Source organism: Carcharhinus amblyrhynchos, chromosome 13 (assembly GCF_965287045.1).
Source record: "Carcharhinus amblyrhynchos chromosome 13, sCarAmb.v2.hapA, whole genome shotgun sequence".
Lineage (NCBI taxonomy): Eukaryota > Metazoa > Chordata > Chondrichthyes > Carcharhiniformes > Carcharhinidae > Carcharhinus > Carcharhinus amblyrhynchos.
Window position 1 is genome coordinate 11,115,341 of NC_137336.1, and position 22,957 is coordinate 11,138,297.

General features: G+C 48.0%; 1 protein-coding gene across 1 annotated transcript in view; it reads right to left on the minus strand.

Annotated features, from left to right (window-relative positions):
- flt4 (fms related receptor tyrosine kinase 4) overlaps nt 1-22,957 on the minus strand; it is a 201,439-nt gene that overhangs the window by 99,741 nt on the left and 78,741 nt on the right. The window contains exon 3 of the mRNA XM_080201284.1: nt 9,318-9,414. Within this exon, the coding sequence (XP_080057410.1) occupies nt 9,318-9,414 (97 nt within the window). The remainder of the gene's footprint in view (nt 1-9,317; nt 9,415-22,957) is intronic.

The following is a 22,957-nucleotide window of genomic DNA, read 5'->3' on the forward strand; positions in this document are numbered from 1 at the left end:
TAAAACATTTCCGCTGACCCCTCCCTCCCTCCCTGTGTTTGTTTGATGGTAATTATGAATTTGTGCCCGCTAGTTACTGACTCACCAACCAGTGGAAATAATTGCTGTGTATGTTTTTGAATACCTCTACCCCCGGCTCTCTGCTTTAGCGAAAACAGCCTCTGTTCCTCCACTTCCACTCTACTCCCTGACTCCAAGGAAAAGAAAGATCTGTGTCTCTACTTTTGAAGCTTAGCCACTGCTGTCATGTCGGGAAATGTGGCAATTTGAGTTGATTTGATTTATTATTGTCTCATGTATTAACATACAGTGAAAAGTATTGTTTCTTGCGCGCTAAACAGACACAACATACCGTTCATAGAGGAGGAAAGGAGAGCAGAATTTAGTGTTACAGTCATAGCTGGGGGGGTCGAGAAAGATCAACTTAGTGTGAGGGAGGTCCATTCAAAAGTGATGTTATTAATGACCAGATAATGGGGTTTTCTTGAATGATACTGATTGAGACATTTGAACATGTTGGATATTGCTGCCTCCTTATTTGTTTCTAAACTATTAAATGTCCAACCGCTTCCCATTCTGAAAAGTTAATTTTATTTCTCTCTTCACAGCTGCTGCCTAATTTGCTCGGAATTTCCAACATTTCCTTTATTATTTGCCCTATTTCTATCCTTCTCTTGATCATAATTAAACTCTCTCATTCTTGGCATCACGTTCTTATCTGCATTCTCCCCATCCACATCCAACCTGCCTACAAAGCAGTGCACAAGCTTCCATAGAAACATAGAAGCACGAGTAGGCCATTCGGCCCTTCGAGCCTGCTCCATTATTCATCTCGACCATCAAATTCAATATCCTGATCCCGCCTTCACCCCCATATCCCATAATTAAGAACAAAGAAAATTACAGCACAGGAACAGGCCCTTTGGCCCTCCAAGTCTGTACCAACCATGCTGTCCGACTGAACTAAAACCCCCTAAAGAACAAAGAAAATGAATCCCTTTGGAAAATCTGCAGTCCATCTGGTGTTGAGACATGAACGGCTCCATTTCCCACTGGGAATGGTCAAGGGAAAGGGCATAAATCCAAAAAATTCAACCTCCCATCTCCAAGCTGCCACATTCATAGCCATTTAAATTTTACCACCCCAAATCAGGCTATGACCAATGATAGGCTGGGGCCTAGTTTGTGCCTAGTGGTGTGCCTCAGGAATCAGTGTTGGGACCTCAATTGTTTACGATTTACATAGATGATTTGGGGACCAAGTGTAGTGTGTCAAAATCCACGGATGACACTAAGATGAGTGGCAGAGCAAAGTGTGCAGAGGACGCTGAAAGTCTGCAAAGGGATATACATAGTCTAAGTGAGTGGGTGAGGGTCTGGTAAATGGAGTACAGTGTTGGTAAACGTGAGGTGATCCATTTTGGTAAGAATGACAACAAAATGGACTATTATTTAAATGGTAATAAATTGCAGCATGCTGCTGTGTAGAGGGACATGGTGTCCTTGTGCAGGAATCTCAAGGAATTGGTTTGCAGATGCAGCAGGTAGTTAAGAAAGCAAATGGCATTTTGTCCTTCATTGCTAGAGGAATGGAATTTAAAAACAGCGAGGTTATGTTCTTATGTTGCAGCTGTCTAGGGTGCTGGTGAGGCCACTCCTGGAGTACTGTGTACAGTTTTGGTCTCCTTAATTGAGAAAGGATATACTGTCACTGGAGGGGGTGCAGAGGAGATTCACTAGGTTGATTCCGGAGCTGAGAGGGTTGGCTTATGAGGAGAGAGTGAGTAGACTGGGGCTATACTCATTGGAATTCAGAAGAATGAGGGGAAATCTTATAGAAACATATAAGATTATTAAGGGAATAGATAAGGTAGAAGTAGGGAAGTTGGTTCCACTGGTGGGTGAAAACAGAACTAGGGGCAAAGCCTCAAAATAAGGGGAAGCAGATTTAGGACTGAGTTGAGGAAGAACTTCTTCACACAAAGGGTTGTGAATCTGTGGAATTCCCCGCCCAGTGAAGCAGTTGAGGCTACCTCATCGAATGTTTTTAAGGCAAGAATAGATAAATTTTAATTAAGGGTTATGGTGAGCGGGCAGGTAAGTGGAGCTGAGTCTATGATCTTATTGAATGGCAGAGCAGGCTCGAGGGGCCAGATGGCCCACTCCTGCTCCTTGTTCTCATGTTCTTAGTTAACCTTCAAAAGTACTGTTGACACAACGATGTAGAACTAGCCAAATGACACCTGTCCAATGCTGTCAGCTCTTCCGACATGACAGGCATTGAGAGGCCATGGTAAATATTAAAGATTTGCTCCTTTTGGAAAAATTGGGCTGTTGGGATTTTGGCCAGAGAGACAGCCTAGAGATATTCAAGTGAGGCCCTACAGTTTTGACCATCCCAACCTGGCTCTGTCTATCAGCTGCTAACGTGATCTCCCTGCACCCTTCCTAACACCCTCTTTGGCCAGAGGACCACATCCCACATTTAAGCTGACCTGATGAATCAGATGGTGTTAGAAGATTGAGGGCAGAATTTTACGTCCCCCCCAAGGCTAGTTCTAGGACGGGGGCGGGTATAAAATTGAATGAATGGGATCCCCTTCAGCAACCTACTCACCCAAACCCAGACACAATTTCATGCTTGGGCGGACAGAGCTCCGCACGGGAAACCCACCCATTTACCGATTGAGGTACTTCATGGCCACCGATGGGCTTTATCCATCCAGCCTCAACTGTTAGGCTGGTAGGAACAACAGCAAATAGGGTGGGCAAGTGATGTTCAAAATGTTCCCCATCTTGGGCGGAAAGGGGGTTCACCTCACTCTGAAAGTCCCCTCAGAGTTGGGGCACCATTCACCTCAGGACACTGGAGATCCGGGACCCCCTTCCCCACCTCAATCTACACTATGATGCCACAATGCTGCCCCCCCCCAACGCCCCCGGCCACTGCAGTGATACGTCTGATGTGGAGATGCCGGCGTTGGACTGGGGTAAACACAGTAAAAAGTCTCACAACACCAGGTTAAATTCCAACCAGTTCATTTGATAATAAACCCACAAGCTTTCAGAACAGTGCTTCCAAAAGCTTGTGAGTTTATTATCAAATAAACTGGTTGGACTTTAACCCGGCGTTGCGAGACTTTTTACTGTGAGGTGTCAGGCCAGGATGAAGAGCTGTTGGCCAATCTCCAAGGGTGGATGGAAATTCCACCCATCGACAATCAACGCTCGAGTGAGTGTTAATGGCAGTGAGAACTGAAGAGTTGGGGCGGTGCATTCAGCCAATTGCTCACCATCTTTAAAATTCTGCCTGGTTTTCAATGCCCACTTTGGATGGATGGCAATGGGCAGAATGTGGAAGAGGTTGAAGGGTTGATTGAGACAGTAGGATTACAAGGAAACACGACTTAAATTGGGCCTTGTCTCATTGGAAGAGAGAAGGTTGGGATGTGGTATGATTGCTTATCGGACTGTAAATCAGCCAGAGCACGTGAACCACTGTTTCCCGTTGTCCAGAACAGCAGAACCAGAGAACATGCCCGAACGTAAAAAGATTAAATTCAAAACCAATCTGAGAGTACAATACAGCAAAAGTCTCCCTCGGGAGATATTGGGAGCAGACAGTATTGATCCATTCAAACACAAATCAGATAATATTTTGGAACCAGAACAAAATGTTCTGGAAATACTTGGCAGGTCTGTCAGCGTCAGTGAAGAGAGAAACAGTTTTAATTTTTCAGGTTGTGACCTTTTAGAATATTTTGTGGCACAGTCGATAAGTAATTTTGAGATATGACTTATGGTGGTGTAGTGTGTGGGGAGAACTGGTGATTGTGGTTCCCAAAACTCTCCACAACTGGGAGTTTTTCTCACCTTATGTCTGGGTCTGCCCTAGACTAATTAATAAAGATTAATCATTACAATTAGTCAATAGCTCCAATGATTGTTGTGTTAATTTACTACCAAGGCAGCAGAAGGCGAACTAAGTTGGCAAGTCCTGTTGCAGCTTTATAGAACCTTAGTTAGGCCACATTTGGAATACAGTCTTCAATTCTAGTTGCCACACTACCAGAAAGATATGGAGGCTTTGGAGAGGGTACAGAAAAGATTTACCAGGATGTCGCCTGGTATGGAGGGCATTAGCTATGAGGAGAGATTGGAGAAACTTGGTTTGTTCCCACTGGAACAACGGAGGTTGAGGGGTGACCTGACAGAAGCCTACAAGATTTTGAAGGGCATGGACAGAGCAGATAGTCAGAAGCTTTTTCCCAGGTGGAAGAATCAATTACTAGTTTAAGGTGCGAGGGGCAAAGTTTAAAGGAGATGTACGGGGTAAATTTTTTTTATACAGAGGGTGGTGGGTGCCTGGAACTCGCTGCCAGGGCAAGTAATGGAAACAGGTACGATAGTGGCTTTTAAGGAACATCTTGACAAATACACGAATAGGATGGGAATAGGGGGATATGGTTCCTGGAAGGGTAGGGGGTTTTAGTTCAGTTGGGCAGCATGATCGGTGCAGGCTCGGAGGGCCTGTTGCTGTGCTGTAATTTTTTTTGTTCTTAGATGGACATTGGCACTTTAACATTCAGTTCTCCCTAAGTTCCTAAGGCTCACAAGAGATCCCAGCCATCTGGTGGAAGTGAATGAGAAATTTGTTAATGTACTTGAGATTTCTCGTAACTTTTGTCCAATGAAGCAATGCAGAAAGAAGCTGATGTGTACACGTGTCGCCAACTGAATGTCGACTCATTCAGATCCCTTTTCAAGTTATCAAAGAGGAAAAAGAGAACAATGTGGTCACCAGGAATTTAAATCTGAGGACGTCAGGTTTCCTTTTATCGATACGTAAAAAGGAAGAGATTTGCCTCAGTAAATGGGAATCCTTGAGAGGCAGAGACAGGATAAATCATGATGGAGAACAAGGAAATGACAAAGGCATTAAACAAACTCTGTCTTCATGGTGGAAGGCATTACGGGAAATGAGAAAGAGTGAGGCAACAAGGGTCGAGGGAAAGGGAGAACTTTAGGGTTATTATCATTATTCATAAAGGCAGAGTAATTGAAGGAGATTTAAAGCCAACAACTCCCCTGGTTTTGATGGCTGGTGTCACAATGGTCACCTCACAGCACCAGGGACCCGGCATCGATTCCCGGCTTGGGTCACTGTCTGTTCGGAGTTTGCACATTCTCCCCGTGTCTGCGTGGGTTTCCTCTGGGTGCTGCAGTTTCCTCTCAGTCCGAAATACTGTGCTAATTAGGTGCATTGGCCGTGTTAAATTCTCGCTCAGTGCACCCGAAACAGACACCGGAGTGCGACAACTGGGGGATTTTCACAGTAACTTCATTGCAGTGTTAATGTCAGCCTACTTGTGATACTAATAAACAAACTTAGGGTTTAAAACAGATAATGACTATGTTGGTTCCCAACTTCCAACATTCCCTCGATTCTCAAATGGTCCCGGTGGACTGTAAAGTAGCAAATTCAGGAAAGGTGCGCAAGGGAAAACAGGGAACTAACTATAGAGCAGTTCGTCTAAACCAGTAGTGGGGAAAATGCTAGATTCTATTATTAAGGATGTGGTAACAGGGTCACAGTTTGATTGAATAAAGTTATCAGGGATTTATGAAAGGAAATGGCTCCTGCCATCTTTATTACCCAAATTACCCTGAAAGCGTCGCTCCAAAGCACAACCCTCCACGGCACAAGACTCCCTCCTTAAGAAATACTGTCTTCAAGTGGCTGAAAGCTATTCAACCGCAGAGGGCATCACAGTTGGGCAGTCTTGTATACATGCACACATACAGTCCAGTGGAGACCACTAGGCAGGGGTTAGGAGGGGAAACTGGGGCTGATATTTTATCGCTTTCTACTCGCAATAAATCCAATGCACTATCTTGTGAAATTTGGAGAGATTTACAATATAAAGCACCATGCCATTCCAGATGTTTTCCCTGTATAACATCTGCTTTCACTTAGCAGCTGCACATACTACTGTACTTTTGCTCGCTTGATATTGTCCACGGGTTCTGAGTCATTTGGGTTCTATTAAATTAAAATCCTCTCGCTATTCGCCAAACCATTCTTCATGTTCATTCTCTCAGTTACAGAACTCCTACTGCCTTTAGAAGGAAACTCCCACTCCCTCATTCTTTTACCCACTTTTGTAGATCATGCCTGTGCGAATTCCCCACTTGTCCAGGGTTAGGTTGGTTGGCCATGCTAAGAAATTGCCCCTTAGTGTCCAGGGATGCGTAGGTTAGAGGGGTTAATGGGTATAAGGGGGTAGGGCCTGGGTGGGATTGTGTTCGGTGCAGACTCGATGGGCCGAAGGGCCTCTTTCTGCACTGTAGGGTTCTATGGTTTCTATGGTCTATGGTTTTGTGTGAATCCCATACAAAAAAAGCCACACCCTCACATGGGTTCCCCCTGGAACCCTCTCCCCTCGTCCCTCTCCCCACCATGGCCAAGCTGCTTATCAGCATGGCAAATCAAAAACACAACTCTCAACACACTCTTCTAGAAACCACCACTGCCAGCGAGAATGGAGAACTTGGACTCAGCCAAATCTCCATTCAATGCAGCAGGACTGGAGAATCTCAGCCATAGGTGAGGTTGGAGAATCCGGCCTGAAATCCCCTGCTTCCTGCTCCAAACCATCTTATCATGGAATCATAGATTATCATTGAATATACAGTGCAGAAAGAGGCCATTTGGCCCATCGAGCCTGCACTGACCACAATCCCAGCCAGGACCCATCCCCGTAACCCCACACATTTAAGCTCCCAATCCCCCTGACGCTAAGGGGCAACTTAGCGTGGCCAGTCAACCTAACCCGCACATCTTTGCACTGTGGGAGGAAACCGGAGCACCCGGAGGAAACCCACGCAGACACGGGGAGAACGTGCAGACTCCACACTGACAGTGACCCAAGCTGGGAATCGAACCTAGTCCCTGTGAGGCAGCCTATCTTGCCAAACAAACCTAAACTGTGGGGTTGAGGCCTCCTGATCAGTGAGGGGCCCCACCGACCAGCACCCACCCCCTCCCTCCCCGATGCAGACCCCCACCTTCCCTTGGCATTGCCCTGAAGGTGTGAGGCTGATTACACTGGCAGAACAGGACCAGTAATATTGGGAGAGGTGAGAAATCGGGCGCGAGCCTGGTCTTTCACCTCTTGCTCATAATTCCCACCCCGCTCCGTTATTCGATTAGCGCAGCGGGACAGAAATATCCCTCCTGCTGCCTTTGAGATCAATTAAACCTCCATCTCCCTCATAGGCACTTAAAATAAGCCATGGTGAGAAGGGGAGCTTGCTGCGGTGTCCCGGACTGATGTTTATCCCCCAGCTAACATTGTCAGAAAGGTGAGGTGGTGGTGTAAAGGTATTGTCACTGGACTTGTAATCAATGAGACCCTAAGGACCGAGGTTCAAATCCCAACAAGTAAGATGATAAAATTTGGATTCAATAAAAATCCAAGTGTCCCTCCAGTAAGGGAATCAAGGGTTATGGGGATAAAGTGGACTTGATTTATCATATACAATCAATCATAATCTCATTGAATGGTGCAGCAGAATCGATGGGCTGAATGGCCTACTTCTGATCTTACAGGTCACTCCTTCCATTCTTCACTTGTAATGATACCATGATGTTTGTTCCATTCACTCCCTCCTTTTTTTCAATAGGAACAAGAGTAGGCCATCTGGCCCTTCATGTCTGCTCTCCCATTCAATAGGCCTTCACCCTCCTTCCTGTATTGGCAGTTGAACCCCTTCTCATCCCTCTCTCCCACACACAAATTGCTGCACTCATAACCATTTTCCCCATCAGCTCAAATATCTCTCATCGTACTTTTGCACAATTGGTTCAAAATGTCACCTCCCTGAACCAGTCTCCTACCTCCTACTTGGTGCCTTGATGTACATCCAGCTTTGTGGCTGGAAACTATATAAATATCAGTGTTGCTGTTTGTGGCCCCCACGGGACTGGCTCACCAACCAGTCAATTAAAGACAAATGAAAAACAGAGACAGAGAGAATGAAAAACCTCACCTTCCTGAACTCGCTTCACCAACAGCTGAGCGTGAGCTGCGTACTGGGATCAAAGGTGAAGGTTGCGACTTGTTGCCGTGTGTACCTTGGCTCAGTTCAATCCAGCGTTGAGAGGAATGACTTAGAAATGAATGTTTTTGATGCTCTTCGCATTGCTTAAGGCTGCCAGAAGCTCAGAAAACAGCTTCGATATATCCTGAAGCTAGCTTGTGTCAATCATGGTCAATAAATATCAGGTAGTCACTGATAAACTCAATGGAGAATGCAGCAGGGCAGGTTTAATGGTGAGAATGTGCAAATTGCTACTATTGGGAACGGTTAGGGTGAACAGTATGGGGAGATGCTGTGTAAACATATGAGGATTTAGCCTCACCGACATCTGTATAATTGCAGAAAGATTTTCTTATTCTTATACTCTAATTATTTTGTAATTAAAGCTGGTGTACCATTTGCAGTGATGTGGAGATGCTGGTGTTGGACTGGGATAAACACAGTAAGAAGTCTCACAACACTAGGTTAAAGTCCAACAGGTTTATTTGGTAGTAAACGCCACTAGCTTTTGGAACGAAGGAACATTCTGAAAGCTAGTGGCATTTATACTAAATAAACCTGTTAGACTTTAACCTAGTGTTGTGAGACTTCTTTGTTGTGTGTACCATTTGCAACACAGGATCTAATTTAATATTTTTTATATAGAAGTACATTACTTTTGCTTTGAAACTGAAGTGTTGGAAAAATGAATGGACTGCGTTCAAAGAACAAAAATAATTACAGCACAGGAACAGGCCCTTCGGCTCGCCAAACGTACACCAACATTAAAACTCCTACCCTTCTGGGCACCATAACTCTCTATTCCTAATCTATTCATGTATTTGTCCAGACACCCCTTAAAAGTCACTATCGTATCTGTTTCCAATACCTCCCCCAGCAGCGAGTTCCAGGCACCTACCACCCTCTGTGTAAAAAAACTTGCCTCGTACATCTCATTTAAACCTTGCCCCTCTCACCTTAAACCTATGCCCCCTAGTAATTGACTCTGTCGCTCTGGGAAAAAGCTTCAAACTACCCACTCTGTCCATGCCCCTCATAATCTTGTAGACTTCTATCAGGTCGCCTCTCAACCTCTGTTGCTCCAGCGAGAACAAAACACGTTTCTCCAGCCTCTCCTCATAGCTAATGCCCTCTATACCAGGGCATTCAATTCAGTGGCAGCTCATCTTCAATGGTTTTCAGAGGGCAGGCTCTGTCCCACTGGCCGCACTCACCTGCAGGTGATGGTGAGAGTGTTGCTTGCGTTGATCGAGTACTCCGTTCCTGAAATGCTGAGCGTGGGTGCTGACATGGAGAATCCCTGCACCAGACCTGTGGAGAGTCAGAGATATTCCGGTCACTTCACACATTGGAGACATTTGACTCAGAGCACCACGTGACTCCTTCCTGGAAACTCAGGGCCTAAAGGAACAGCTCCTGTCCATTCAATTACTACCACATCACTCACACAGAGGGTCCCACAGTAAAGAAGGTGGCTATTCGGCCCATTGCGTCAGTGTTAGCTCTTACAAAGAGCTGCATAGTTAATCCCAATCTCCTTCTCTTTTCCACCACACTGCTAGTTTTCAAGGATCTATCCAATTTCCCATTGAAAATTACTCTGGAATCTGCTTCCACTGCCCTTTCAGGCAGTGCCTGGTTTCTTTGCTAATGAATTGAAATCTTGTGCCCTCTCCCGCCACTGGAAAAGCTTTCTCCCTGCTGGCTCTGTCAAAACCCAACAGAATTTTAAATATCTCCATCGAATCTCCCTCTGCCACCTTTTCCCCCAGAGAGAATCAATTCCAACCTCTCTCGTCTCTGCAGCTACCTAACGTGACATAACAAACCATGGACCTGTCCTCCGATCGGATTCAATGCTCACGCTGTGATCTTTCCCACCTCATTGTTAACGCACTGAGGGGGACATTCGGCCCATCATGTCTGCACTGGCTCTCCGATTAAACAATTCATTTAGTTCTATTTTCCTGCCCTCTCCCCGCGTTCCAGGCCCCCACCACCCTCTGTGTAAGTGGGGGCTGAGGTGAGGGGAGGGTGCAGACCAGGGTGAGGGGCAGTGGGGGCTGAGGTGAGGGGAGGGTGCAGACCGGGGTGAGGGGCAGTGGGGGCTGAGGTGAGGGGAGGGTGCAGGCTGGGGTGAGGGGCAGTGGGGGCTGAGGTGATGGGAGGGTGCAGACCAGGGTGAGGGGCAGTGGGGGCTGAGGTGAGGGGAGGGTGCAGACCGGGGTGAGGGGCAGTGGGGGCTGAAGTGAGGGGAGGGTGCAGACTGGGGTGAGGGGCAGTGGGGGCTGAGGTGAGGGGAGGGTGCAGACCGGGGTGAGGGGCAGTGGGGGCTGAGGTGAGGGGAGGGTGCAGACTGGGGTGAGGGGCAGTGGGGGCTGAGGTGAGGGGAGGGTGCAGACTGGGGTGAGGGGCAGTGGGGGCTGAGGTGAGGGGAGGGTGCAGGCCGGGGTGAGGGGCAGTGGGGGCTGAGGTGAGGGGAGGGTGCAGACTGGGGTGAGGGGCAGTGGGGGCTGAGGTGAGGGGAGGGTGCAGACTGGGGTGAGGGGCAGTGGGGGCTGAGGTGAGGGGAGGGTGCAGACCGGGGTGAGGGGCAGTGGGGGCTGAGGTGAGGGGAGGGTGCAGACCGGGGTGAGGGGCAGTGGGAACCTTGGGCGAAGCAGTCAGATGGTGACCCTGGGATGTAATTTAACTGAAGTTAGGCACTGGGCACATTCCCCAGCCAGAAGGCCAAAGGCCAAAGGTTACCCCCAGCGCTGCATCTCGGAATTCATTTCAATAATTTAGACAGTGGCTCTGCCTCAAGCAGTGAATCCAAGATGGTGCCAGAGCAAGGTGACTTCCCACAAGCTGTACTCAGCACACCTTCTAATTACACCCCAACTATAACTGTAACATTACATTCATTGCCTTCTCTATGAATGGTATGCTTTGTCAGTATAGTGCACAAGAAACAATACTTTTCACCGTATGTTAAAAGACGTGACAATAAATCAAATCAAATCAAATGGCAGAACTCTCAGATAAGCCCCTGAGAGAGAAGGGAAGACGGCAGATGAGGGCAGAATGCGGCAAAACATTTTGGCTCCAGATGGCTTAGAATCACAGAATCCCTACAGAACAGAAAGAGGCCATTCGGCCCATCGAGTCTGCACCGACAACAATCCCACTTAGGCCCTATCCCTGTAACCTCACATATTTACCCCGCTAATCCCTCTAACCTACGCATCCCAGGGCACTAAGGGGCAATTTAACGTGGCCAATGCACCAAGCCTGCATACCTTTGGACCGTGGGAGGAAACTGGAGCACCAGGAGGAAACCCAAGCAGACACGGCTTCATATTGGGCAGCATGGTCGCACTGCTGCCTCACAGCGCCACGGACCTGGGTTCAATTCCTGGCTTGGGTCAGAGTCTGCACGTTCTCCCCGTGTTTGCATGGGTTTCCTCCGGATGCTGCAGTTTCCTCCCACAGTCTGAAAGACATGCTGGTTAGGTGCATTGGCTGTGCTAAATTCTCCCTCAGTGTACCCGAACAGGCGCCGGACAAGGGGACTGTCACAGTAACTTCAGTGTTAATGTAAGCCTACTTGTGACAATAATACATGAACTTTGAGCTTTATATCAATTTTTAAAAGCACAATAGCACTTCATCACACAAAAAGAGTGTAGTGATCTGGAACTCCCTCTCACAGAAAACTGTTCAGGCTGGGAAACCAACTAAGAATTTCAAAGATGAGATTAATAGATTTCTGTTGTGCGAGGGGGAATTAGGCTTACTGACCCAGGCTGGGTAAACAGAGTCAAAGTGCAGATCAGCCATGGTCAAACTGAAGGGTAGGGCAGGCTTGAGGGGCTGAATGGCCTCCCTCCTGTTGGTGTGGAGTGGGGAGGAGATTAGTTGGAGAAAGCGAGTGAAGACAGTGAGTTGCAGGGTGAGTGCGATTGACCACAGAGTGGTGAAGAAGACATTAGGCGTGCTTTGATTCATTGGTCAGAACACTGAATACAGGAGTTGGGACGTCTTGTTGAAGTTGTACAAGACATTGGTAAGGTCACACTTGGAATACTGTGTACGGTTCTGGTCATCCTGTTACAGGAAGTATATCAAACTAGAAAGAGTGCAGAAAGGATTTAACAGGACGCTACCGGGACTTGATCATTTGAGTTATAAGGAGAGGCTGGACAGACTGGGATTTTTTTCTCTGGAGCGTAGAAGGCTGAGGGCTGATCTTACAGAGGTCTATAAAATAATAAGGGGCATAAATCAGCCAGATAGTCAAGATCTTTTCCCAAAGGTAGGGATATCTAAACTTAGAGGGCACAGATTTAAGGTCAGAGGGGAGAGATACAAAAGGGTCCAGAGGGGCAATTTTTTCACACAGAGGGTGGTGAGTGTCTGGAACAAGCTGCCAGAGATTGCAGTAGAGGCGGGTACAATTTTGTCTTTTAAAAAGTATTTCGACACTTACATGGATAAGATGGGTATAGAGGGATATGGGCCAAACGGGGGCAATTGGGACTAGCTTAGAAGGTTAAGAGGCTTTTCACAGTAACTTAATTGCAGTGTGGATGTAAGCCTACTTGTGACGAATAAATAAATAAAAAGGGCAGCATGGACAAGTTGGGTTGAAGGAGCTGTTTCCATTGCTGTAAACCTCTATGATCTCTGAACCAGGATGGACGGCCCGGATTTAACAGCTAGTCGTACAGGTTCAGATAAACACATCTTGAACCTTGTGGCTTTGAGAGGAGCTGAGGACAGAGATCTCACCCGCAGGCTCAGTGTCTGCAACGCAAATCGGAACCATTCCAATCACAAGTCTTCCAAACACGAGATTCATTTTTACAGCCTCAGACGCTTCACATTCACATTGGCAAACAAAAAAACTCGCCTCCCAACACGAAAGCCTTTTCACAAATCTCAGTAAACCGTGCCAAAGGCTGTTTGTGAAATAATTGTTCCCAGATAATGACTGCGATCCCGTTGAACACTTCCCCTGCTCCCCATTTCTATTCAAATGCCATGTGTGGGTGTAAGAAGTGCCAGATGTTTAAAATGGGTCCACGTTAAACAGTCTGGTCTCGCGGGTCCATAGGTTCAGCTCTCGGAGTTAATGCAACAGCTTATTTCAGAGATGATCACCTCTTGGCTTTTTCCTCTCCCCTCTGTGGCTCTTCCAAGGGTCGCTCCTTGGCCTCTCACACAGAATCCAACAGGCCATTCTTCCAACACAAACCCATACAGTGCACTCTATGGGGCTATTCAAGGCCAACACTTCCAGTGCCGCACTGTCAGAGGGTCAGTATTGAGGGAGTGCTGCACTGTCAGAGGGTCAGTACCGAGGGAGTGCCGCACTGTCAGAGGGTCAGTACCAAGGGAGTGCCGCACTGTCAGAGGGTCAGTACCGAGGGAGTGCCGCACTGTCAGAGGGTCAGTACCGAGGGAGTGCCGCACTGTCAGAGGGTCAGTACCGAGGGAGTGCCGCACTGTCAGAGGGTCAGTACCGAGGGAGTGCCGCACTGTCAGAGGGGCAGTACTGAGGGAGTGCCGCACTCTCAGAGGGGCAGTACTGAGGGAGTGCCGCACTCTCAGAGGGGCAGTACCGAGGGAGTGCCGCACTCTCAGAGGGGCAGTACCGAGGGAGTGCCGCACTGTCAGAGGGTCAGTACCGAGGGAGTGCCGCACTGTCAGAGGGTCAGTACCGAGGGAGTGCCGCACTGTCAGAGGGTCAGTACCGAGGGAGTGCTGCACACCTCTCCGTGTTTGCAATATTACAACAGTGTTTACACTTTCAAATGCACTCCTTCAGCTATCGAGTGTTTTGTAATGTGCCGGGGTTGTAAAAGGCGCTATGGAAACGCAGATATTTCTTTCACTTTCGGCAAAGGTGTAGATGTCGCTGGTTCCGTGAAGTCAGTGCCTTGTGGACACAATTCACACACCCTCCAAAATTAAAAAACAGGATACTGGAGATACTGTTCGAAAATTCACACACGGTGGGTGGGGTTCCTGTTTTCCTGCATGTTTACAGAGTCTCGAACAGTAAATAATCCGGCCCTGAGGACAGTGCTCAACACAACGCAGCACAGTGCACAGTAACAACACGCTATCAAATACCTCCCATTGTTGCTCAATCAGTGAGTGGCATCGCTCCTGATGCTGAGATATAAACTGTGCAGGATTTATGGAGCAGAAACTGACCCAGCACTCACCTCCTCTCACCCCTCTTCACCCCACCCTCTCACTACCTCCTTTCACTCTGCACCCACGCCCCCCCAACCCCCCACCAATACATTTAACAGATTCCTGTTAAATGCATCTCGGCCATTCAACCGTTCCCCGTGGGGCTGAGTTCTATAATCTCACCACTCCTGTAAAGACCAGTTATGTGTACTTGCAGAGTGAGCTTTTGGAACAGCGACAGAATTCCTGCCTCTGAATCAGAAGGTTAAGGGTTTGAAGCTTGTATCATACAGCCCCAGTCAATGACAGTGCTTTTGGGCCTGTACCCCAATGAGACTCATTACAGAGGGCCCCCAGCGAGTGTGTCAGCATTTACAGAGAACCTCCAGAAACGTGTCAGTGTTTAAAGAGAGTCCCCAGGGAGTGTGTCAATATTTACAGGGAGGGGTCCGTGGGGAGTGTGTCAATATTTACAGGGAGGGGTCCGTGGGGAGTGTGTCAATATTTACAGGGAGGGGTCCGTGGGGAGTGTGTCAATATTTACAGGGGGGTCCCCAGGGAGTGTGTCAGTATTTACAGGGGGTCAACGGGGAGTGTGTCAGTATTTACAGAGGGTCAACGGGGAGTGTGTCAGTATTTAAGAGGGTTCTGGGGGAGTTTGTCAGTATTTACAAGGGGTGCCTGGGGAGTGTGTCAGTATTTATAGGAGGTCTCCGGAGAGCGTGTCAATATTTACAGGGGGTCCCCAGAGAGTGTGTCAGTATTTACAAGGGGTCCCTGGGAAGTGTATCAGTATTTACAGGAAGTGCCTGGGGAGTGTGTCAGTACTTACAAGGGGTCCCGGGAAGTGTGTTGGTATCGATAGGGGGTCCATGGGGAGGGTGTCAGTATTTACAGGGGGTCCCTGGGGACTGTATCAGTATTTAGAGTGGGTGCCTGGGGAGTGTATCAGTATTACAAGAAGTCCCTGGGGAGTGTGTCAGTACTTACAGGAAGTCACTGGGGAGTATGTCAGTACTTACAAGGGGTCCCAGGGAGTGTGCTGGTATTTATAGGGGGCTCCCCAGGGAGTGTTGTCGGTATTTACAGGGGGTTATACGGGGAGTGTCTCAGTAATTACAGATTGTCCCTGAGGAGTGTGTCAGTATTTAAGGGGATCCCCTGTGGAATGTGTCAGTATTTACAGGGGATCCCCCGCGGAATGTGTCAGTATTTACAGGAGGTCCCGGGGGAGTGTGTCAGTAATTACAGAGGGTCCTTTGAGAGTGTGATAGGATTTACAGGGGCTCTTTGTTAGAAATTTATAGAGCACTATAGATTTCAGCTGGATTTCTATGTTCGATTCTCAATCACACAATACGGAGGATGTGAAGATTGCAGGGAGAGAGATTGACAAAAATGGGGCTTTAATTTTATGAGAAACTGGGTTATTCTCCCATGAGGATATTTTCATAGTTGAATGGATAGGGAGAAACTGCTTTCTGTGCCGAGAGAATTGATAAGTTAGAGAGACAGCCAAAAAAAAAATCCTCAGGGCAAATGAGGGGAAATGTTCTGTAAACATAGTGAGTTGTTATAATGAGCAATGCATTGCCTGGAAGCTGGTTTAATAACAGGCTGGATTGTTTGGGCTATCTCCTCTCCGTCCACCCACCCATCCCCCAGCCCACCATCTAAAATGTCTGGGGATGTTGGGTGGGAGAAGCCTGCACAGGGTTCTGATGGCGATCCAAAAGCAGTTCAACACAGATTCATCGCTTTAAGACCTGACCTCTGCCCCTAGCTCGACAGGAGTTCCCACCTTAGGGAACGGTTGGTCAGTTGGATTGTCCGGCTGCTCCGTAGATCTGACAGTGACGGCTGGGAGTGGGGCTCAATGTTGGGACCATGGGCAGTCCTGCTTTGGCAAGGAGTCTGGGTAAATCTGGAGTCAGGGGTCTCAGTGGGTGCAGTGGGCAGGGGGCAGGGGGAGTGTTGAGGGACTGTGCACAGTACTCCAAATGTAGTCCAACCACAATTCCATCCAAATTTAACATAGCGCGCTGGATACTCTGGCACGTCCTGCCAGTGAGATCCTCCAGCCCTGCTCATGGTGACTCCCCGTTGAGGGTTCCCAGGCAACACAGCCGGTGAACAACACAAAATGCCGGAGAGATTGGCAGAACCGGAAGGTCCTGCCTCTGGTCAATGGTGGGCCACACTGGAAGAAGTCTTACAACACCAGGTTTAAGTCCAAAAGGTTTATTTGGCATCAGGAGCCTTCGCAGTTCTGCCCCTGCATCCAAAAGCTCGTGGTTCCAAATAAACCTGTTGGACTTTAACCCGGTGTTGTGAGACTTCTTACTGTGCCCACCCCAGTCCATCTCCCTGCGAGGGGGAGATGGAAATTCTTCCCTAGCATCGCTGCTTTGTGATCCCTCTACAATTGAATCTCAGTGCTGCATTTGCACTATTCACTGTTCCATAAAATATTCAATTAAATATTTTTAAAACCAATCTAAGAGCAAATAAACTCAAGTATATCCACAAAAACACACACAGCTCAAAGGTGCGTACAACATTTAGCTCAGTTGGATGGACACCTGGTTTATGATGGAGGGTGACACCAACAGAGTGGGTTCAATTCCTCACACTGACTGAGGTCATTTATGAAGGACTTCTCAACCCTGCCCCAAGCCTGAGGTGTGGCGACCCTCAGGTTAAATCACCACCAGCCATAGCCTGTAGTCATCTGGGACTATAGTGACTTTACCCTGTGTACAACACATTCCTATCAGTGAGAAACAAACCTTTGAATAAAGTTTATTTACTTGTCACAAGTAAGGCTGACATTAACACTGCAATGAAGTTACTGTGAAATTCCCCTACTCTGCGCCTGTTCAAGTCAATGCACCTAACCAGCATGTCTTTCAGACTGTGGGAGTAAATCGGAACACCTGGAGAAACCCACGCAGACACAGGGAGAATGTGCAAACTCCACACAGACAGTGACCCGAGCCAGGAATCAAACCCAGGTCCCTGGTGCTGTGAGGCTGCAGTGCTAACCACTGTGCCACCGCGCCGTCTGACTGTTTGCCAAGTGGCAAACTGTTACACCACCTGAGTGAGGTATTATATGACGGGAAAACTGAGAGTAACATGTAGCACTGATGGATGAGGAGACTTATTGGGTTCAGCTACAAAATCTGATCTTCCAACTCAAATTCCGATGAGGAATATTGAATCTGGCATTTCCACAAATGGAAGTTAGCAAGGATTTGACTTTTAAATGAAGATCTTCTGAGTCCCCCACCTGGGAAGGGGGTCTCCCACCGGTACGACACTGGGGAGCATGTAGCTGTCGATACGCTCGCCATGGGCAGCTTGTCTGAGAGGGGAGGACACAGAAAGTCTCCCGTTCAGTGAGGAAGTCAGAGGTATGAAATGCCAAACCAATCTCTAGATGATAAAGTAAATTGGTGGGATAATTCTCAACTTGGCAGAACACAGTAAATATCTCACACTTAATGGTGGAAAGAAATGGCCCAGATCCCTTCGGTCTAATGACACAGTCACAGATGATCCAACACCACAAATTGGGCTTGGAATTTTAAACAAATGAGTCATCTTAAACCAGCAGTCCCTGCACTGTTAACGTTTCCATCCGTTTTACAGAAGCTTCAGAAATCTGACGCTAAGGATGTGTGAAGATGGTCTTTAATATTCAACCTCCTTCAGTCCTGTCACCTCTGCATCTTCTCTCTAATTTTCCAACATGTCTGTGTCATAAAGACATCGAGTATGGAAAAGGCCCTTCAGCCCATTGAATCTGTAATGACAACAACGACCACTAAAGGGGCGCTAATCCCCTTTTCCTGCACTTGTCCCATATCCTTGAATAGTATGACGTGACAAATGTTCACCAAATATTTTTTAAAGGTTGTAAGGTTTCTGGCCTCCGCTGCCTTCCCAGGCCCTAAGACCATAAAATATAGGAGCAGAATTAGGCTATTCAGCCCATCGAGCCTGCTCCACCAATCAATCATGGCTAATATGATTCTCATCTCCATCTCCTGCCTTCTGCCCGTAACACATGATCCCCTTATTGATCAAGAACCTATCTATCTCTGTCTTCCTGTGTCAGGCAGTGCATTCCAGATTCCCACCACCCTCTGAGTGAAAAACTCTTTTCTCAAATCCCCTCTGCATCTCCTGCCCCCTCAGCCTAAAATACGCCCCCTTGTGATTGACCCCTCAACCAAGGGGAACAGCTGCTCCCTACTCACCCTGTCCATACCCCTCATAATCTTACACACCTCAGTCATGTCCCCCCTCAACCTTCTCGGCTCTAGAGAAAACAATCCAAGCTTATCCAGTCTCTCCTTATCGCTCAGGTGCTCCATCCCAGGTGAATCTCCTCTGTACCCCCTCGAGTGCAATCACACCCTTCCTGGAGTGAGGTGACCAGAACTGCTCACCCAGCTGTGTCCTAACCCATGTTCTGTACAACTCCAATATTACCTCCTTGCTATTATACTCTATACCATGACTGATGAAAGCAAGTATTCTATGTGCCTTTTTAACTATCTTATTCACATGCTCTGCCTCCTTCAGGGATCTGCGAATAATGACCCCAAGATCTCTCTGTTACTCTGAGCTTCCCAGTGTGCTGCCATTCATTAAATACTCCCTTGTCTTATTTCTTCTTTCAAAGTGCGTCACCTCGCACTTATCAGGATTAAACATCATCTGCCACTGCTTTGTCCATCTGTCCATTGATGTCTATTCCTGTAATTTACGATCGTCTCCTTCATTATTTACCATGTCTGCTAACTTGCTTATCATTCCCCCTACATTTTCATCTATATAATTTATGTCCATAACAAACATCACGAGTCCCAGTGCTGAACCTTGTGGTATGCCGCTGGACACTGGTATCCACTCACTCAGACAGCCTTCTATCACTACCTTTTGTGTCCTATTACAAAGCCAGTTTCCGATCTATCTCACCAAGCTTCCCTGAATTCAATGTGTTTTAAACTCCTCAATCAGTCTCCCATGAGGGACCTTGTCAAAAGCTTTGCTAAAATCCACGTAAACTGCACCAACTGAACTTACCACATCCACACACTTGATCACATCTTTGAAAGATTCTAATAAATTTGTAAGGCATGACCTCCCTGTAACAAATCCAGGCTGACTATCCTTAATTAACCCATGCCTGGGTGTGAATATTAATTCTCTCCTTCAGAATTTTTTCTAACAGTTTCCCTACCACTGATGTGAGACTTACCGGTCTGTAATTTCCTGGTTCAACACCACCAACTTTCTTGTGGAAAGTGGAACCACATTAGCCATCCTCCAGTCTTCTGGCACTTCCCTCCGTGGATAGAGAGGGAATAAAAATTTCTGTCAGAGCCCCTGCAATTTGCTGCCTCGCTTCTCACGTCAGCCTGGGATCCAATTCATCTGGGCCTGGGGACTTGTCCATTGTCCCATCAGAACCTCCAATGCCTCCCCATTTCTTATCACTATTGCTCTTCCTCTCTTCTTCCTCCTCCCCCATACGGTCAAGTCTCTTGTGGTGCTTGAAGCTTGGCTCTGACTGTGCTCTCTAAGGTACCGGAACACTCATCAAAGTAGAATATTGCTGAGTGAGTGGGAGCCCAGGGAAACTCTACCTAAAACAGGTACTACCTGCCTGTTCTTCCTGGACTGTCTGGTGGTTACCCATTACCTTCTTGCTGTAGCCCCTCAAACTGCACTGAGACCACCTTGCTAAACATGTAACCACGTAACTCTCAGCCTCGCAATGCGCTACAGTGTCTCCAGCCGCTGCCCAAGCTCTGAAACCTGGACCTCCAGCTTCTGCAGCTGAGAGCACTTCCTGCAACTGGCAGAGTCCAGGACTCCCCACATGTGACAAGCCAGACATCTGTGTGGAGTCTGCACATTCTCCCCATGTCTGCGTGCGTTTCCCTCCGGGTGCTCTGGTTTCCTCCCACACTCCAAAGATGTGTGGGTTAGGTGGATTGGCCGTGTCAGGGGGATTAGCTAGGGTAAATATGGAGGGTTATGGGAATAGGACCTGGGTGGGATTATTGTTGGTGCAGACTCGATGGGCTGAATGGCCTCTTCTATGCTTCTATGAGCCTCTCCTGACGTGCTTCAAATGTACAATTAACGCCTTAAACTATAAAAAAACTAGATACAGATGATAGATAATACTTTTCCCAATAAATAAACGTTTCGCTTTGATTCAGCTATTTAATCACTGTCCCTAATGTTAATGACTCCGCAGCCCATCAGCCTGACGCTTTCCTTTTTTTCGAACTTCGCGCCCTTCTGAGCCGGCGAGGGGGGGGGGGGGGCCGAGTGTCTCACACAGGTCCGCAGCTCCCTCTGTTTGAACGGCGGCCGTCCTGCCGCGTGTCCCTCACAGGTCCGCAGCTCCCACAGTCTGAACTGCGCTGTCCCCTTAAGTGTCCCAAATAGGTCCGCAGCTCTCCATTGCCTGAACCGCTGCAGTACCGCTCAGTGTTCCTCACAGGTCCGTAGGTCTCCAAGGTGTCATTGTGTCAGTGTCCCCCCCCGCCTCTCTTCCTCTTCCCTGTGGTCGGTCCTCCCCAACTTTCATTTCTTGCTCCTGGGAAAGTTCCAACCCCCCCCTCGCCCCACCTTCCTGTATCGCTGTCAGTGGTGAATGGAAGCAGTTTTCTGCTGGGGGGAGATAGTTCTGAATGTGAAGAGTATTCACTGATACAACACCTTGAATCTACGAGGAGGATGGTTATCCCGGGGGCGGGCGGGTGTCAGAATGACTTGGTTTCTGCCTGGTCTCAGTAGTTACTCCTGAATCAGGTAGTCACTGGATTCAAACCCCGATTCAGACAAGAGCGGAACCCAGGCTGACCCTCCGGAGTGAGGGAGCACTCCACGGTCAGAGGCACCTTTCCGGGTGAGATATCAACTGAGGCCATTCAGCCCTCTCAGCTGAATGAAAGAAAGATGCCGCGGCCCCTATTTGGAGATTGGGTTTAGTGTCACAAAGTAAGCTTTACATTAACACTTCAGTGAAGTTACTGTGAAAATCCTTCTCCGAGAAGGGAAAGTGATTCCTTGGCCAACATTTGTCTTTGAAATTCTGAGACACCTCTTCACATCCCGCGCCCGCCCGGCGGGTCCTGAGGCAGGAGGGGGTTCCCGCCCTCAGAGAGATGTTACCATCGGGCGGGAATCCTGCCCTCGCCCCAATTAAGACCCTGAAATGGTCACTTTTCCCGCACAGCCCCTCTTCTGAGGCTGGCAGCTCAGGTTGCCCCGGCCGCTTCCCAGTCCTCTGCTTCCCGGGACTTGGCTAAGGTTAATTCCGCTCTCCCAGGCGGGATGGAGGGGCTCAGACCCCAGTGAACATTGATGGGGATCAGAGAGCCCCGGGGCTGCTGGAGCTGGCGGGGGAGAGAGTTCCTGAACCCTCCCCGGAATCCTGTGAATTCAGACCATGGGCTGCTCATTCACCACACTGCAGTTTGAGGAAACTTGCTGTAAATAAACTGACTGCTGTCATTCCCCACACTTCACCTCTCAGTGTCCCAATCAATTCCAGCCGTTTGATGGAGAAACAAGCTTTCTCTGCTATTTGAAGTGAAATCTGAAAGTAAACAGGCCAGCATTTCTCATGGTTTTGAACAAGAATCAACAGTATGTTTTCATAGAATCCCTAATATTTCTCTCTCTCTCAGAATCAAGTGTTTTGTTCCCCCACCTCCCCATCCCCTGTTCCCGCCTTCCCTTATCCCCCTCCCCTCTTTCCCCTTATCCCCCTCCCCTCTTTCCCCTTATCCCCCTCCCCTCTTTCCCCTTATCCCCCTCCCCTCTTTCCCCGGCTCCTCTTCCTTTCCCCTTTCCCCAGCCTCTTTCCCCCACTCCTCTTCCTTTCCCCTTCCCCTCTTCTCCCCTCCTCCCCCCGCACCTTCCCCAGAGGCTGCCTGTGTTTGTGGAAAGTCAGGAGCTGGGGATGCGGTAACTCCTGACCCGAATGAACAAGAGTTTTTTGGGGTTAACTCAGCTCAGAGAACACTCTCTACAGCGAGTCAGAATGAGGACTAACCTGGCTCCTGATGTTACTCCAGCAAATCTTCACATCATCCAGAATGACAAAGCCAAGAGTTCTATTTAGTCACTCGAATACCAACCCATCAATGGTTTCCACTCTTAACAGTCTCTCTCCAAAGAGAAGGAGAAATTGCCACCAGATCCATTGAGGAGACAGAGACCACTATTGCCAAGTTGGAACATGGGAAAGGAATCACTCCATAAGTTGGCACAGGTGTGAAATTGGTAATTAACTCATTGGGAATCAGCAGTGAATTGGGATTTCCAATGAGTTTAGTGTTGCGTTTGTATCAAATCTCCTGTTGGGTCAGTGAGGAGAACTCCTGCGAGTTAGAGATTCATTTAATCCCAATTCCAGAGAGACATAACCCAGTGTAGTAATGAGAGAGTGCTGCACTGTCGGAGGTGCTGTCTTTCTGATTAGACATTAAATGAATGTTCTGACGTTTCAGGGTCAATAAGTTCCTTCAGCCAACATCATGCTGACAAACTCCACAAATCGACAGGTCACTTATCTCAATCGCTCACCCGCTCCATTTCTGTCTGGATCTTGGCCAGGGCAGATGAGTACATT